The 17,153-nt window shown below is 38.9% G+C and overlaps 1 protein-coding gene across 4 annotated transcripts in view; it reads left to right on the forward strand.

The window, feature by feature from the left end:
- The window catches only part of sema3e (sema domain, immunoglobulin domain (Ig), short basic domain, secreted, (semaphorin) 3E), a 29,082-nt gene extending 12,298 nt beyond the window's left edge, over nucleotides 1-16,784 (forward strand). Inside the window, exons 2-17 of one of the 4 annotated variants that reach the window (XM_086073584.1) lie at nucleotides 3,208-3,368; nucleotides 3,538-3,597; nucleotides 3,851-3,970; nucleotides 5,462-5,555; nucleotides 5,702-5,818; nucleotides 6,123-6,265; nucleotides 6,373-6,487; nucleotides 7,979-8,048; nucleotides 8,111-8,255; nucleotides 10,226-10,451; nucleotides 11,017-11,108; nucleotides 11,913-11,954; nucleotides 12,185-12,351; nucleotides 12,793-12,863; nucleotides 12,973-13,106; nucleotides 14,994-16,784. In XM_086073584.1, the coding sequence (XP_085929710.1) occupies nucleotides 3,208-3,368; nucleotides 3,538-3,597; nucleotides 3,851-3,970; nucleotides 5,462-5,555; nucleotides 5,702-5,818; nucleotides 6,123-6,265; nucleotides 6,373-6,487; nucleotides 7,979-8,048; nucleotides 8,111-8,255; nucleotides 10,226-10,451; nucleotides 11,017-11,108; nucleotides 11,913-11,954; nucleotides 12,185-12,351; nucleotides 12,793-12,863; nucleotides 12,973-13,106; nucleotides 14,994-15,491 (2,255 nt within the window). In that variant the 3' untranslated portion in view covers nucleotides 15,492-16,784. Of the gene's footprint in view, nucleotides 1-3,207; nucleotides 3,369-3,537; nucleotides 3,598-3,850; nucleotides 3,971-5,461; nucleotides 5,556-5,701; nucleotides 5,819-6,122; nucleotides 6,266-6,372; nucleotides 6,488-7,978; nucleotides 8,049-8,110; nucleotides 8,256-10,225; nucleotides 10,452-11,016; nucleotides 11,109-11,912; nucleotides 11,955-12,184; nucleotides 12,352-12,792; nucleotides 12,864-12,946; nucleotides 13,107-14,993 lie in introns of all 4 variants that reach the window. The other 3 variants (XM_086073585.1, XM_086073587.1, XM_086073588.1) reach the window with 3 other exon arrangements.
- The last annotated feature ends 369 nt before the right edge of the window (nucleotides 16,785-17,153 follow it).

Genomic DNA, 17,153 nt, shown 5'->3' on the forward strand with positions numbered 1-17,153 from the left:
GAAGAGGTGGAGTCATGACACTTGTCAGACAGTTGACAGTGTCCAAGACAATTCATAGATTTGCTCTCAAGTAATTTTCAACACTTAGCATTGGTTAATAATTTGTAAAAACAACACTCTGTGCGCGGACTGACCATTGGTATTGATTTGACAAAATAATCCCATACTGCATTTTGTATAATGATTAGGCATGGGCGATAATAGGTCTCTTGGAGAAAGTTGTCACGTAAGTGCCTCTGTGGCAGTGATTGGCGCTATACTGTGCAAAAGAAGAAAAAAAAAAGGTCTATTTATCATTGTTTTAAATTACATTTTATGCATCCAAAGAACTTGAGGTATTGGTTCTCGCTATCATCAGTGAGTACTCAAAGAATGAATTTGCATACTCGTATGAGTCTGAAAAAAGGTGGTATTAATTGAACATCCCTATGATATTTTTAAATCTGAGGTTCCTGCTCAACTGCGACAAAATAATTCATGATGTATTTACAGGTAGATGGTTCAGTTTACTGCTGTATAGCAATGTTTTGGCAACAGTTTGTGACATCATGTGGCGAGTTATTCTGTGACGTTATTTCTCAAATAGCTCCACTGAGGCCAACACTTTTATTGCGCAAGCCTGCTTAACATGCACTCACACAAGAACGGATGTAATGAAAATCCATTCATTGAGGGCTGGTGTAAGAATTGGGCATGGCCAGTGCCTAAATTAAATCCCTTGTTGCCTGAGTAAACCTATCAAAATTTAACACACGCCAGGTCACCCATTTACCCTTCACAAGGACGCCTGGTTCAGGCCTTATGGGAACAATGAAAGCTTCTTTTTTTTCCTTTTTTTTTCTTTTTTTTACCCAGGACTGTAGACCCTCACAGAACGCACATTGGATTCAGCATCACCTCTTTCAAATCGTTTCACCCTCAAAGCCTAGGAAGTGTTTCTGCTGATTTGCACCCTGTGCTTTTGCAGCACATGGCGAGCATGTTTAACGGAACTGCCTGTCAGGCTCAATCAGATCGTCTCGACACACACGTTTGCGTGCATCCACTTTTGTGCATATTGAACACATGAGCAGCTCGCCGCTGAAGATATTACATTGCCATTGAATTGACATATGCAGTATGCTCTAGACAATTCCAAGAGAATATATATATATATATATATATATATATATATATATATATGTGTATGTGTGTGTGTGTGTGTGTGTGTGTGTGTGTGTGTGGGGGTGTGTGTGTGTGTGTGTGTGTGTGTGTGTGTGTGTGTGTGTGTGTGTGTGTGTGTGTGTGTGTGTGTGTGCTGCTTGCATTATTGGTGTATGACTGGCAGATTGATGCATGATGTTACACACTTGAGAGAGCAAAAGGAAGAGTTACCACATGGGAGGAAGTGACGAGATTAAAAGATAGTCCTCTTCTTTAGCTCTCGGCTATTCTTCGGGGAAATGGTGAATTTGAAACACATGGCACATATGCGCAGATATGACTCGGACAATCCTATCTATCATTCATATCTCAATTGGCACGTTTATACACATGAGCCAATAAGACTTCACTGATATGACAGTGTGTGTGTGTGTGTGGGGGGGGTGTGTATGTGTGTGTGTGTGTGTGTGTGCAAATTACTTTTGGGGCTTTCAGTGGTGTACTCCCTTAAAAAAAAAAAAAAGCACCATTAAGACGTTGCATGGATAAAACAATAACGATAAAGGGGGTTCTCGGTTTCCACAGTACAAATCTTACTGCTATATATTCAAGGTCTACACCTGTTTTTGTAATGTATTACAGATTCCTATTATTAATGTAGGCATAAAAAAACTGTTATTGTGTGTGTTATTTATAGAGTACTTTGCAGCAGAAGCAACAATTAAATGTTAAAGTAAGGCATTTGCTCACTCAAACTGCCGAACAGTAACATAAAAAAATAACAAAATCCATTCTTCTTTATTTCCCTTGTGTTCATGGTCCAGACATTGAGGCTTTAATAAAGCTAACATTCCAGCATACAGAATTTTCAAGTGTGTATTCCTTTAGGACGGATATCCATCTGAGGTAGAAGGCTAGTGAGATGAAACATTCAGCACTAAAAGTCAATTTGTATTTTGCTGGTTTTAGCTCGGTGCTCATGCTGCATTTGAGGATGGTGGAAAGTCAGATATATCCGAGTTGGTTTTTCCCAGTTCCGACCTGAAAGTGTTTGAGATGAATGGCGGATAGTGATAAATACTTTTTTATTTTGGTCCTCAAAACTTATTTTGACTTCCAGCAAACTTGCCTTCTCGCAATTTTGCTTCATTTATTGTTTTTATTTATTTCATAAGCATTTCATACAGTTCAGTAGTTCACCGTATGATTTCATGCAGGGAGATAGCGGCATACTGTTACGTATACGTTGTGTTACGTGGAGTTATGTTAAATATTTATGAATGAAGAAAGCTATCTAGTTTTATACTCGAGTAAATTGTGTTTTGCCATTCACGGTCTGTGTTTCCAAAGTGGTCGCCATTATAGAGTGACATCACATTGTAGTCTGTAATCTGTAGGTAAAGTCGGGGTACTTTACTTTTTTTTCCTGTCTTTTTGAGTTCAAGGGGGCGTTCCCTTACACACTTCCTGGTGTGAACTTGGAAAAGTCTGACTTACGACCATTCTCAAATGCAGCAATAATCAAATACAACAGGTGATGGCCAAGAATTGCGTATCCAATCAAATCCTGCGAAAACGCTGAAATCATCGAACACCTTGCTTTTATGCTGTAATTGACTTACCATAATATTAAATCCTTATTGGCTGCATTCATTACCCAACCAATAGGAGCAGAGGGAAGCAAATAGACAATTTGAAGCAATATCATAAAGAGGAAAAAAACAAAAATAAAATATTCAGCAAGTTATGACATCCCACTATTTATATATATATATATATATATATATATATATATATATATTTTTTTTTTAAACAGTCTTGATTAGAAGTCTTGTATTATGCATCATACATATTGCATTAAAGTGTAAAGCATAAAGCAGTGACGATGTGAATGAATATTGACAGAACAAGGCTAATAATGCTTAGTTCAGTAAACCACGTCGAACCTGGGCATGCAAGGCTTTGCACTGTTTGAAATACAATACAAACCGCCGCCGCGATGTTGTCATAATCATTTTTGTTAATCCTCATCCTCAGTCTCTCGTGTTGATATTATCGCGACAGAACTTTGGCAGTTGAACAGGACGTGGGTGTTCCAGGGCAATGGAGTGCCTCTTCAGCCCCAGACCATGCTACTGGACGAGGGCCACGAGAGGCTTTATATCGGGGCCAAGAATGCTCTGTTCTCCCTCAACCTGGACCAGGTTAACACGCACCACAAAGAGGTACTCCTGGTCCAAGACTAATGAACCCTTAAACCCATTACTGGATCATGTGACCTACTTAAATGTGCGTGTTTGGACATATACGGGGCTGTATTTTGACTCCAAGTACAGGCATGTAACTTGAGTCATATTTTAAGTAATGTCAATAATGCTGTACTGCTCCCTCCAGATCCAGTGGGCCAGTACTAAATTCCAAATAGAAGAATGCTTGATGAAGGGCCGGGAAAAAGTATGTCAATAATTTCATATTACAGTACAGTATTACTTGTCGTAAATCACCACACCTTGAGTAGGTTATGTAGTGTAGACCAATAAAGGTTGTAGCTCTCTTACAGCACACTGACCTTTGCTTCACCTGCCCTATTGACATTATTGATAATGCAGTAAGCGTCTGGCATTTTTCCATCACACATCCCCCCCTCACAGCCCCCTGATGCAATGTCATCACCCCGGTGATTTATTTGTCCTAATTCCTCCAACAGATGGAGTGCGCAAACTACATCAAGGTTTTGCAGCAGTACAACCAGACCCATCTCTTGGTCTGTGGGACGGCATCCTTCAACCCCATTTGTGCCTTGGTGCACGTGGGACACACAGGGAAGGTGAGTCATAACAGTACTGAGCTTGTCAGTCTCCAATTAGTTGCATTTGTCCATTTTCTTTGTGCGCTTGATTCACAGCTTTAATGTCTTATGTCTAGATGTTGCACTATTACACTCCACAATCTCCGTTTCGCTGCGTTGGTCTCTTTTCTTCATGGCTTTAGTCTCCTTTTAATGAGACACGTTTTTTTTTTTCACAAGTTCTTAAGAAGAATCAAAGCCAGATCTCTTGACTTTGTGGCATGCTAGTACTAACCACAATAACAACATGCTCCCTGTTAAGTGAAAATAAATATCTCTAGTACATTTGACGCACCACAGGGAAGAATGTTATTAATAAACCTCACCAAGTGAATAAAGTGAGGCTTCAAAATTTTGAAAAATCAAGGCATTTTCTCCCCCTTTGAACACTGCGGGCAGGTTCGCTCAATACGCTGAAACCAAATCTTGCTCAACTGTCAATCAAACTTCACTACGACGACAAAATAAATACATGCTACCTCGTCGACCAGCATTTTAAGCCTCCACATAACTACATGTTTGAGCTATGCAAATTTATCTGCTTAAAGTGCAAAACATTTGTTGTCGCTGGACTTTTCCACACTGCAACAACGAGGCACTCTAAAACGGCCATGCCAGCGGAGAATCCGAAACAAAGACTTGCACATCGAAATTGTGCTGATGAGAAAATATAAAATATCAGCAAAACTGAAATGGTGAAAAACAATCAAATGCTATATCTTTACAACTGACTACTACATATCCCTCAATCTTTGTAAATGGGCAATTATCGTTTAACATGTATCATGTGTTTAGAAACAAATCTCTGACTTCACTTCACAGGATCTTTAGTGATTAAAGACTACTTGCTCAAATTTCATACATTAATCAAACAATCAAATTTCAAATCATGGTGAGGCAACGCGGTTAGCAAATCTGCCTCACAGCTAAAAGGTTCTGGACTCAAATCTCGGCTGTGAATTGTGTCCATTCATCTCCTGGATCCCCTACTTTCCCTCCATATTTCCTAAAAATACGCATGATAGATTAAATAAAGGTGTGAATGTGAGTGAGGGTGCTTGTTTGTCTGGTAAGTGGTGACCTGCAGCTGGCCTTTGTTACAGTCATCCGAGGGGCCGTATTCACAGCACAGCGGGCTTCCAGGACCTTCCACATAAATCAATGACTGCTCTGAACCACCAGTGACGGTAGTAAAAATGCCGGCTGTGCATCAATAGTTTTGTGTGTGTGCGCGTTTGCCACCTGGTTGTCAGAGCTCCACAATCAGTCGTGCATATGTGTTAAAGTCATATATACCTGTAAGAGCAACAGGCCTCTATTTTGGCTCATCCATCATTTCCTCCTCCCTCTCATCCATCACTTTCTATCCACACTTCACCTCTTCTAACGTTCCTTAATCACACAGCTTGTTTTGTTTAGTTGCTTGTCATTTTGATGCGTAATAATGCTCGTGATGCTTTGTGCTGACAGGACAGGCTGTTTACTTTGCAAGAGGAGAGCATTACAAGCGGTAGAGGACGATGTCCGTTCAACCACAACAGTCCCTGCACCTCTACACTCTCAGGTGAATAAGAACCAGAGCTAAAATCTCAAGTGTCATACGACATACCAGAAAGATTTAAGATGGCATTTAAAAGCCGTTCAATGCTGCCATCTTGCGGTCATGTTGTGTCATGACATGCTGTGTTGGCGCTTGTTCGTTTGAATCAGGTGGAGAGCTGTACGTGGGCCTCTATACAGACTACTGGGAGAACGATGCTGCCTTGTGCCGACTCAACAATCGCACCTACACGCGCACCGAGAGGGACGACAGGCAGCAGCTTAACGGTCAGCTAAAATCCATCCACCCATTTTTCAGACCACTTATACTGTTCAAGGTGAGGGCCACTGGAGCATCCCTCAGCTTGGGTAAAAGGCGGGCCAAACCATTAACTGGTCACCAGTCATATATATAATAGACATAAAGAGACAGACATCCATTCACCCTCACGTTAACACCTACAGAGTGGGAACTGCGGCTGCCCAACAAGGGGCTTAGTGGTGTAGGCTTTCAACTGCAATACTGAGAAGCGCAGACTATAACATACTGTATCTTGATTTACTTTAACTTCAGACATTTGTCTGTCTGCAGAACCGAGATTTGTCGGTTCAGCGGTTATTCCTGATAACGACGACAAAGATGATGACAAAGTTTACTTCTTCTTCACTGAACGTGAGGTGGATGCAGAGGGGGTCAACAAGGCTGTGTACACCCGCGTCGGACGAGTCTGCGCGGTAAGGCTCTGATATATTGTTAAGGCTTTTTCTGGATGAAATCCATCAAGAAGCCAATAGTGCTGGCAGCGCACTCATTCGTCATTTTGTATCCTATCGCCTCTCAGAATGATCAAGGAGGACAGAGAATGCTGGTGAACAGATGGAGCTCCTTTCTGAAAACTCGACTCATTTGCTCTGTGGCTGGACCTGATGGCATTGATACTCACTTTGATTTACTTGGTGAGAACGTGTGGTGTACATCATTGTTTTATACAATTTACAATGTGCAAAGTTGGGGGATATATACATAAGCACAACTACATATTCCTTGTTGATGCAATTTGACAGATAAATAAGCATCTGATCAACATGTCAAAAAGGATTTGACAAAATTCCATCAAATGTATGTGAATGCCCTATGTGTATCAGATTCAGATTAAACTTGTTTTGATATCACTGTATCTAGCACAGAGCAAAATAAAATGACAACATTACAAAGACGTAAGGATTGTAGGCATCTAAACATTTTATAATGATTGTATTTGTCAAATTTCAAATGTAGAATGCCAAATTCACAATGAGGATTAGATTCACAATTAACATTTGACATTCGAGCAAAATAATAATAATAGTAATAAATCGTATCGAGTCTCTAAACATATAAACATGTAAACGTGTCTAAACATATCAAACTTGAGAAAACTAAATTTAATCTAGTAAAACACATTACAGCTAACACAATTTATTTCACTTGTATACAAACTGTTTAACTCAAGAAAAGGGTTGTACATTTTTTTCTTTTTTTTCCTTTTTTTTTTCTCTGAAAAATTACCGAATGAACAATGAACAATACTGAGCTCTCCAGAGAAAAAGTGGGTTGTAAATCTTAAATGGAAATTGCTGTCAAATGCTGAATCTGGATCTGATTTAGATTAGACTTGGCACAGCATTACAGGTATTCTACAGCTCCTGAAAACAAAACGTCCAACTCAAGAAACATAAACAACTGGATTTGGAAAGGGGCCTTTTTGTAAATTTTAAATTGAAATGGCTGTAAAATGCTAAATATGGATTAGAACCAGATTAAATATGGACATCTACTACATCTAGTGATGGGAAAATGAAGCTTCATGAAGCACTTGTGATATTTTTTAACTCCCCTAGATGGTGCTCTTGGTTTAAATATAAAGGCTCGTGCAAAGGAAATTGATTACATTTCCACTGCATCTTTCAACCAAGAGTGGCATCTAGAGGAGTCAAAAAATATTACAAGTGCTTCATGAAGCTTCATTTTCCCATCACTAACTACATCTACTAAAACTGCTTTTACAACAAACAAAAAAATCAGATGAAGCGAAATAAGTGTCGGAACATGGTAAAAGGCTTTTTTTGTTTTTTGTTTTTTACATTTAAATTGTTGATCCATCTGGATCCAAACCAGATTAAACTTGGTTTGATCATAAAGATCAAATCATATGAGATATTTTTTTGGAGGGGGGGAAGGATTTAAACAGGATATTTCATATTGATGTCAAATTCCCATTATGGATCAGATCCACATCAAACTTTAGACAATTTACCGTCTCGTCTTACATACTGTACGCTTCCCTAGGAGAATGCCTGCCCTGTTTGAACTATCAACTATCACAAATAAATGAAGAATCTGAAATTATGCTAACGGAAATTTCTCTCCTTGGTGGAGCTTAAAAAAACATCCATTTTGTTTTCCAGAGGATGTCTATGTGTTGAAGAACAAAGATGGGAAAAACCCAGGAATCTTTGGCCTTTTTAGCACAACAAGGTGAGGAAGATGATGTTTCATGGCATGAAGGCAAACTGATCATTCCAATTCTTCTTTTGCAGTGCGGTATTTAAAGGCTATGCGGTGTGTGTCTATCACATGGATGACATCCGAGCAGCGTTTAACGGCCCCTTTGCCTTCAGAGAGAGACCTGAGCATCACTGGACACCTTCTGAGGATAAAGTCCCCTACCCACGGCCTGGATCTGTAAATCCAGTTTACTAATTGACTTTTTATTACTTGTATAGTCCAGTTTACCCGCACCCGTAATGAGGGCAAATAGCAAAGAAGATTTTTTTTAAAGAATACTTTTTACTAGCACTTTTTAATCCAACCTAACAAAGAATACCGTTTTGCATTTACACACTGATCGGTTTGATGCAGTTCCAAAATAAATTTGCAGGCCCATCTGTTGACAGTAACACGCGGTAGAACAGCTGATATCAGTTGACCGATTGTAAGCATGTACAGATTGAGCTAAAAGAGTCTCAAGATTGACCCCTGAGGAACCCACAAGTCAAAGCCTTAAAACAAAGTTACCAATTGCAGAAAAGGATGTCCTGTCCTCAAGTTAGGACTTGAACCAATTTCGAGCAGTACAAGAGTAACCCATGCACCCAGTGTTCTAATCTCTGTAATAAGATCACATGGATGACTGTCTTCTATGTTCAGGCAGTTATCATTTGTCACCTTGATTCGAGCTTTTTCAGTGTGACTAACACAACTAATATGAAATGCTCTACATTTAAATTTAGAGTGGGACCAAATATGCTCACGTTTTAGAGACATATTTACACTTGGAAGAGAGTAAAATGAAGAATTGAAAATAAGAATAAAATGAAAGTCACTCAAGGGTTGAGGAACAAACTCACAACCTTCAGCTTGGGAGACAGCCGATCTACTCCCTGAGCCATGCGGCTCCTGCTGTGTGTTAGTATATCACGCGTGTCAGCTGGAATTTCCGTAACTCTGAGACCAAAAAAAAGTCTTGGATATAAGCAAACAGTAGGGGGGGCATAGCTCAGGTGGTAGTGGTTCAGTCTTCCAAGCCGAAGGTTGTGAGTTTGTTCCTCAAACCTTGACTGACTTTTTTTTTCTCAATTCTTTATCGTACTCTTTTCCAAGTGTAAATATGACTCTAAAACTGAGTCTATTTGATCCCACTCTAAATAGAGTCAAATTTACCCTAAATAGAGTCGATTTTACTCTACAGGATTAACTGTGTAGGCTATGCGAAGATGCTGTTTGATTTCCAAACAGGAAGGCTGAAGCAACTGAGGCCTAGGATCACTAAACTAGTTGACCTATGTAAAATTGGTGGATTGGTGATGAAGTTCTGCTGCCACAACGTTAAAATACAATCCATGCTAATACTGTCTTTACAAGAGCTCATGAACAATTTGCAGTGTGCACTCACTTTTTTTGACTGGCTGCTCGTTGCCAAGATGACCAAGGCCGTTCTCAAATGACACACGACCTCACACTTAAAACAGGCTATTTTGATGACCTAATATGCAGTCAATTTTACTGTAAAAATACTATATTGGGTCCCAGTCTAAACGGAGTAAACAACAATAAAAGGGGTGAGAAACAATTCCACAACCTTCAGGAAGACAGCCACTCTACCACTTGAGATAATGCTGATGTGTCCCAAAGGAGGCCAAAAATCGAGGTATAACTATGAGGATTCCGCCTGACACCTGCAATTAATTGACACCAATTAGGAGTGGCATGGGTTAGTGGTTAGGTTCGCTGTCTCCCAACATGAAGGTTCTGTGATTGTTCCTCAAACTGTTGAGGATTGTTTATTTTATTATTTTATTATTATTATTTTACTCTCTTTCGAGTATAAAGTCTGGGATGGAATATAGTCTTTTTCAGAGCAAAATTTACTGTGTATGTCCTTACAGTATTGGTCTTCTCTATTGGGTTGATTCCAATAGCACCACAATTATGCATTCACGGCACACGGTTTTTGCCTTTGACTGATGCCTTTTGAGTGGAACACAATGCCGAATGCTAGCAACCTCCTGCAGGTTATGCCGTGCCGCGGGGGGCAGTCGCAGTCAGACCACAGCATACCGCTTTTTTTTTTGTATCTACACAGCAAAACCTTGCCAATACAATGAATTACCTTCTCTGCTTGCTCCGCTCTAAATCTGTCATCTCATTGACAGTGTGCCAGCAAAGTCAATGGTGGCGGCTTTTCAAGCTCTAAGGAGTTTCCAGATGAGGTTCTGCGCTTCGTGCGCTCTCACCCTATGATGTATCATCCCGTTCTTCCGCAACATCGCAGGCCTGTCTTCTTGCAAACACAGCCACGCAGGAGAAAGTTGACACAGATTGCGGTGGATAGGGTTCAAGCCCAAGATGGACACTACCATGTTCTCTACATTGGGACAGGTACTGGTTATATCAACACACATTGCTGAACAGCTTTTTAGTTAACGTTGTAAGGATTTTTTATTTTTTTATTTTTTGTTATTATTTTTTTTTTCACATAGCTCTTCTATAAAATATAAATGTGAATGCAGATTTGCTTCATTCATAAGATCAACATGAAACACAGTGACTATGCATCTTCATACTATATGTTAAGATACAGTAAATTATGCTATGGAACAATAAGATAAAATTTAGTATGACACAATAACGAACAACAGCATTTTACAATACGTCGCGACCAAACAATATGATATTGGTCTGATATAGTATGTAACAGTCCAAAACAAAAGGATTTTATACAATACGATACAATTTAGTATGATACGTACAAGACAATATATAATGCGATATGACACGGTATAATTTTTTTTTAATGTTATGACATGGTATGAGAGGTATATTTTAGGATCCAATTGAGTATCATAAGTAAAGTGGTAGACAATATGATTTTTGAATGATAGTATACTGAATGAAGTACTATAAATTATCTAAGCAATCCATCATTGCTGCCTCTTCCCTTCAGATGATTCGCTGGTGCTCAAAGTTATCACAATCTACAACAAAGACGCCGACACAATGGAAGAGGTGTTGCTGGAGGAACTGCAAGTGTTTGAGGTGTGAATGTGAGAGCAATGTAGTTTGTTGTAATCTGGTCCGGATCCAGATGAAACAAGCAAATTTTGTCCAAATCAGGTGATATGTATAAAATAAAATAAAAAGTGGGGGCGGGAGTGCTGGTGTTAAAGGGAAATTGGTTCCAAATGCACATCTGGATCAGATTCTGAATAAATTTAACATTACTTTATATATTTAAATTTTAAATGCACATTACATCCATAAATGTCTTTTGTTGATCCTGTTTTAATTCAATCAAAACCAATACACCAACAATTCACATGCATTTATATATAGATGGTGACTGAACAAGAATTAATTTGTTCAAATCGAATTATACTTGGCAGCAAAAAAAGTAATATATTTTCTTGTGTGTTGTTTTCACCTATGGGAATTATAAATTGCTGCCAAATTTATAATGTGGACCCAATCCAGGCTAAACTTTTTTTTTGGTTAACTCAGTATACACCAAGCAAACTTTGTTTCAATCAACCAATGCAGGGTAAAAAAAAACTGCTTTCAAATTTATATCTGGATAAAAATCCGGATTAAAGTTGGCATTAATTTTTTTCTTTAAATTTTATACAAGATTAAATAATCTTTGCTTTGTTTTATTTTTGTTTTCACAATTTTAGACAATTAAATTAAATTACAAGATAAGAACTATTCCCATACAGTCCCTGAACAGAAATGAACTACATGTACAACTACACTACCAAAAGCCAATGTACATATATCTTTCCATTGTATGCATGTCCCCATGCTACCAACATGTTGACACAGATCTTTCTTTTTAACTCCCAGGTTCCAGCTCCAATAAAAGAGATTATTATATCACCTAAACGGGTAAGACTGACTATCTACTGGTTGTGCACTTTGTGCAGTTATAATACACCCAATATGCTCCCTCCCTGTTCATATCGGCTTTATTCGAAATCCCCATTCCTGCAATTCTGCTTCTTAACCACCAGATGATAACATTGCATCACTTTGCATGGCTGTGTTCTGTCATCAATACTGGGATTAGAATTGTTGGCACATTAAACATCTTGTCTGTGTTTGTTGGGGGCTCACAGCAACAGTTGTATGTGGGCTCGGACGTAGGCGTGGCCCAGGTCAAACTGCACCAGTGCGCCCTCTATGGCTCCGAATGTGCCGACTGTTGTCTGGCTCGAGACCCCTACTGCGCTTGGGATGGCTTCACCTGCTCCAGCTACTACCCAGCTGGAGTCTACACAAAAAGGTAAGCACAGGGCAGAGGTGGAAAAGTACTCACACATTTGAATAGAAATACAGATAGCTATGTAAAAAAAAAATTTTTTTACTTAAACAAAATTATAAAGTACAGACTCTGAAATGTACTTAAGTACGAAATAAAAGTAAAATAATAGACAACAACACCTTTTTCCATAACTTGGTAACATTAAAAGAAAATAAACTTCTACTTAGACAAACTAAGCAGTAATTCAGATAGTACAGACATTTTTTTAAATATAGGGAGTAAAAGTAAAAAAAAAAATACTCAAGTACAGTCACATGAAAAATATACTTAACCACAACAACAAAGTATTTGTACTTTGTTACTTCCCACCACTAGCTTGTTTTGTTTTCCTGCAATGCTTCTATCACAGATTCAAAAATCCCCCTCCCTGCATTTTTTTTTTTTTGCTCCCCTCCATCTCAGCAGACGATTCAGGCGACAGGATATTCGCCATGGCAACGCCGTTCAGCTGTGCAACGGCCTGCAAATTGACGGTAAAAACGAAAAAGAGCAGGTTCTTACTGTGTTGTGTTTCAAAGAAATGCTGTATAAATATGAACAATGGTCAAAAAAGCAGGGGTTTTATCCTGCTTGTCCATCCAGATGAGCAATGGCACAAATCTGAGGAGAAGACGGTGTTTGGTGTGGAGGGCAACAGCACGTTGCTCAACTGCATCCCTCGATCACTTCATGCCAAGGTGCTCTGGTTCCTACAAAATGGAGACGCTAAACAAGAGGTCAGTGACACAAAACAATTTTTAGCTATATTGCGTTAAATATTCTGTGTTAAATGTTTTATTAATCCAGTTAAGTTTAGTTGTATTTACCTTTTATCTACAATATGATATTTAACAATATTTTGTTTTTATTTTGGTACAATTTTTATTGAACTTATGTAAAATACATTTTAATGGAATCATTTTCCTATAAGTGAAATGTTAATTTTCTAACTGTGCATAATGTTACGTGGCTTACAATAAGATTAATTGTACATTTTAGGAATAAAGCCACTGCCTCGTTTTTGATCAACACTGACTATGCTACTGTACAATTTTTCTAGGTGTTACTTGCTGCTACAGTATATTACTATTAATTCTGCATTTTACCACTTTGCATCAGGAGTCACATTTTTTCATGCAAGTTCATCTTATTTTCAAGACGGTGTTTTTGTATGATTTTCTACTACAGACTAGTTACACAAAATAATACATCAGGGTTGAATAGAAATCAAACGTAAAATCCTTTGTATTCTCAACAGCACAACAGACCTACTGAGCCATGCTGAGTGTGGAATAGTATTTTCTAATTGAGGTGATGGGAATTGAACAGGAAGTAAAACGCTGCATCTCAAGATAAACGATGTTGTTTTAAATGTGATTTTGAATGTCCTATTATATGTCAGTATGACGGAACACAACCCACTCAAGAAAATTAGGTTTTCTGCATCAGTGAACCACTAGAAATCATTAGACTGTATTGTGCTGTATACCATAATAATTGAGTCTCCTACGGTTATGTAAGGGGTGAAAATCACTTCTCAGACACATCATGGTAAAAACCGATGGTTCTCAAGCTGGGGTCCGAGTATCTCTAGAGAAAATCAACGTGTGAAATCAATTCAATTCACTTTACAACAAGAAGCAGTTTAACAGAATAAGCAGAGTGTGCATCATGTTTGCGCACGCATGAAAATTAAGTTTTTTTAAAAGCTACCAAAATATCCGTCATTTGAATGGCGGAGATTGAAGTGCTGAAAGTGTTTGCGTAACTGTACACCTAAAAGCTTGCAAACATTGTTTAAGCGGCTTTCAGCTTTAAGTGACAAAACGACAGGTGCACTTTGTGCCATTTTTAACTGTTTATAGGCAAAAAAAAAACTGTACAAACAGTGTACCGATTCCTCTGTGTTTACATCAAACAAATCCCAAACGTATCTCACAATATTTATCAATAATTAAAAATGAACCTACAGCCGTCACTTTCTGTATGCCTAAAAAACAAGATTAAAGAGAAGATTAAACATTCAGTAATCTTCAGCAAAAACAAGGCTGGTCTTGAAATACTTCCTGCTTTCACTCTTCTTTAAAATGTACACAGTGTCAAAAACAATAGTGTTCTGCAGTCTAGTGACTGACGTGGAATTACATCAAAATAAACTGGAGGTAGAACAAAATAGTTATATATTGTACACAAATAAAATCCACCACATAGTGGGACTGCGAACACAGAACCCGCGTTGAATAGGATTCACAGTATGTTATTACTGTTTTTGTACAATATAGGCTAAAATAGCGTGCTCTTTTTCCTTATACATTGCAAAAAAAAAATTGGCGGGGGGGACTGGAACAGATTAATGGCATTTTCAGTAACTGAATTGGAGAAAAAGTAGTATTTTGAGTTACAAGCATGGTCATGGAAATAAATAAACTCATATATCAAGGCAACACTGAATCAATTTTGAAATGTAGTGAGTAAAAGTAAAAAGTCATCAGAAAAATTAATACTCCATTGCAGCGACTTGAAAAATCTACTGCAGTATGGTAACTAAGTATTTGGACTCTGAAAAAGGGGTACCTGGATGGCTTATATTTGAGAACAAACCTCTGTTTATTTATAACCCCTAGGTTCATGAGGACGAGCGTGTGATCTGGACCTCGCACGGGCTTCTTCTTCTGAGCGTCACGAGCTCCGACGCCGGCGTGTACGTGTGCCAGACGGTGGAACACGGCTACGTGCACACGCTACTTCGCGTCACACTGCACGTGCTAACCGGTGAAACATTGGCATCCGCCATGAGGCCTAACAACGGGCCGGGAGATAAAAGCGGAGTCCCCTGCCAGTCCCACGTCAACCCCGTGGCGGGCCCCAGTTTCAGCCCCAGGACTCTTGTGCCCGCCTCCCTGCCGGGACCCCACTCCAGGCAGTGGTACAAGGAGTTCCTTAGGCTGATTGACTATAGAAATGCCCAGCAAGTGGAGGAGTACTGTGAGAAGGTGTGGTGCCCAGATAAGAAACGCAAAAAGAGCAAAAAGAAATTTATCCCGTCAAATGGCGACAAGAAAGGTAAAGCCAGGATGGCTGAGGGTAGTCATCGAGCACCCAGGCACACTCTTGAAACCTGAGAGCACACGTACACTCTCACACACACGCACATCCCTTCATTAGAGAATTTAGCAGGATTATGTACAACAAAATTCACACTGTATATAATACATAATAGTAATAGAATCAAACCCAGAACATTTTGACTATATGTGGCGGACATGATAACCACATGATTAACTGTGTTGCCAATTGTTAAGATCATTTTAATTGCGAAATTCCATCACGTTCGCTGCATGTGACAGGTCCAGTTCTAGTGCTTCACTTTTCGTACTATTCCTACTAAATTCCATTGCTAGCTGTTACATTTTGACATTTAGTTTGATGACACGGTTTTCAGACTGACTTTGGAAAAAAAATGCAGAGCTTGCCGTTTTTGTGCTGTCAAGCGATGATCTGTCACCGACGGGCTGTCGGTCAGTCATGCGAAAAACGAGGGCTTCCCTTCTCAGAGGCGAGGGGGCGGCGAGCAATTAGGTGACAAGGACATTGATCCGCGGAGACAAGACACACTGTAAATACAAGATCTCCATGGTCTGACCCCTTCAAGCCAGCCCCGGCGTCAATCCCAATGCACTCTAACGTCTCTTTACAACTGTACTAGTGCTATGAACGCACTGCATGTGTATCTCACTGTATCTGTCATGACAGGGGAAAAAAAATCAGCTGTGGAAAAGATTTAGGGCCCAAAATAACACTGGATCTTTTTGGTGTTTTGTTCATTTTCCATTGTTGGCAAATACCGGTGAATGCTCCAAGTGACAATATTTGTATTTGGAATTTTATTTGACAGTTGTCATCTGTTTATAGAATATAACAAAAACTTAATTCTTTCTCAAACATATATAGTGGATATTAAAAAGTCAACACACCCCAGCCCAGTGGTAAACTTTATTAGGGGTTGATCATATTCTTATGACAAAAACATGCCATTTGAACATGGGTGTGTAGACATTTACTATCTACTGTACATATTAATATCAAAATCAGAGAAACATGTACTTTTGCAATGGTCTTTAAAAAAAATTCTAGAGCACGATGTGTTATAAGTAATGCCCATCTAATATTGTTATTATTAATATTATTACGCTGATGTATGATGATAACTTATTAAATTTCTGGCTTATGTAGTTTTTAAACGTACATAAACTGGAAAAGTGTAATGCTGTTGTTATTTGTGTGTTTGTTATGACTGTTTCAATGATAATGTACAGCAGAATGAAACAAAACCACTATAAGTATCAGAAGCTTTTTTTTGTATTTTAATCAATCAAAATAAAAGACAAATTAAGCACTTGAAGAAGCTGAATACATTTTAAGTGTCATATTACTGAACTAGTGAATGCAAATGCGTATGAATGCTGAATGATGAAATATGGAGGCATGTTGAATGATGGAGAATTTGCTTTGAGGATGTTGATAGAGAAGTACAGAGGAGATCAGAAGCAGAAAGAGCTGCATTGTGTATTTGTAGATCAGGAGAAAGCTTGCGACAGGGTGCCCAGAGAGGAACTATGGTTTCGTATGAGGAAGTCTGGAGTGGCAGAGAAGTATGTTCAAGTGGTGCAGGACATGTATGAGGACAGTAAGACAGTGGGGAGGTGTGCTGTAGGTGTGACGGAGGAGTTCAAAATGGAGGTGGGACTACATCAGGGATCAACTCTGAGCCCCTTTGTGTTTGC

This window comes from Leptonotus elevatus, chromosome 4, assembly GCF_054856555.1.
Source record: "Leptonotus elevatus isolate MCC_2025b chromosome 4, RoL_Lele_1.0, whole genome shotgun sequence".
Taxonomy (NCBI): domain Eukaryota; kingdom Metazoa; phylum Chordata; class Actinopteri; order Syngnathiformes; family Syngnathidae; genus Leptonotus; species Leptonotus elevatus.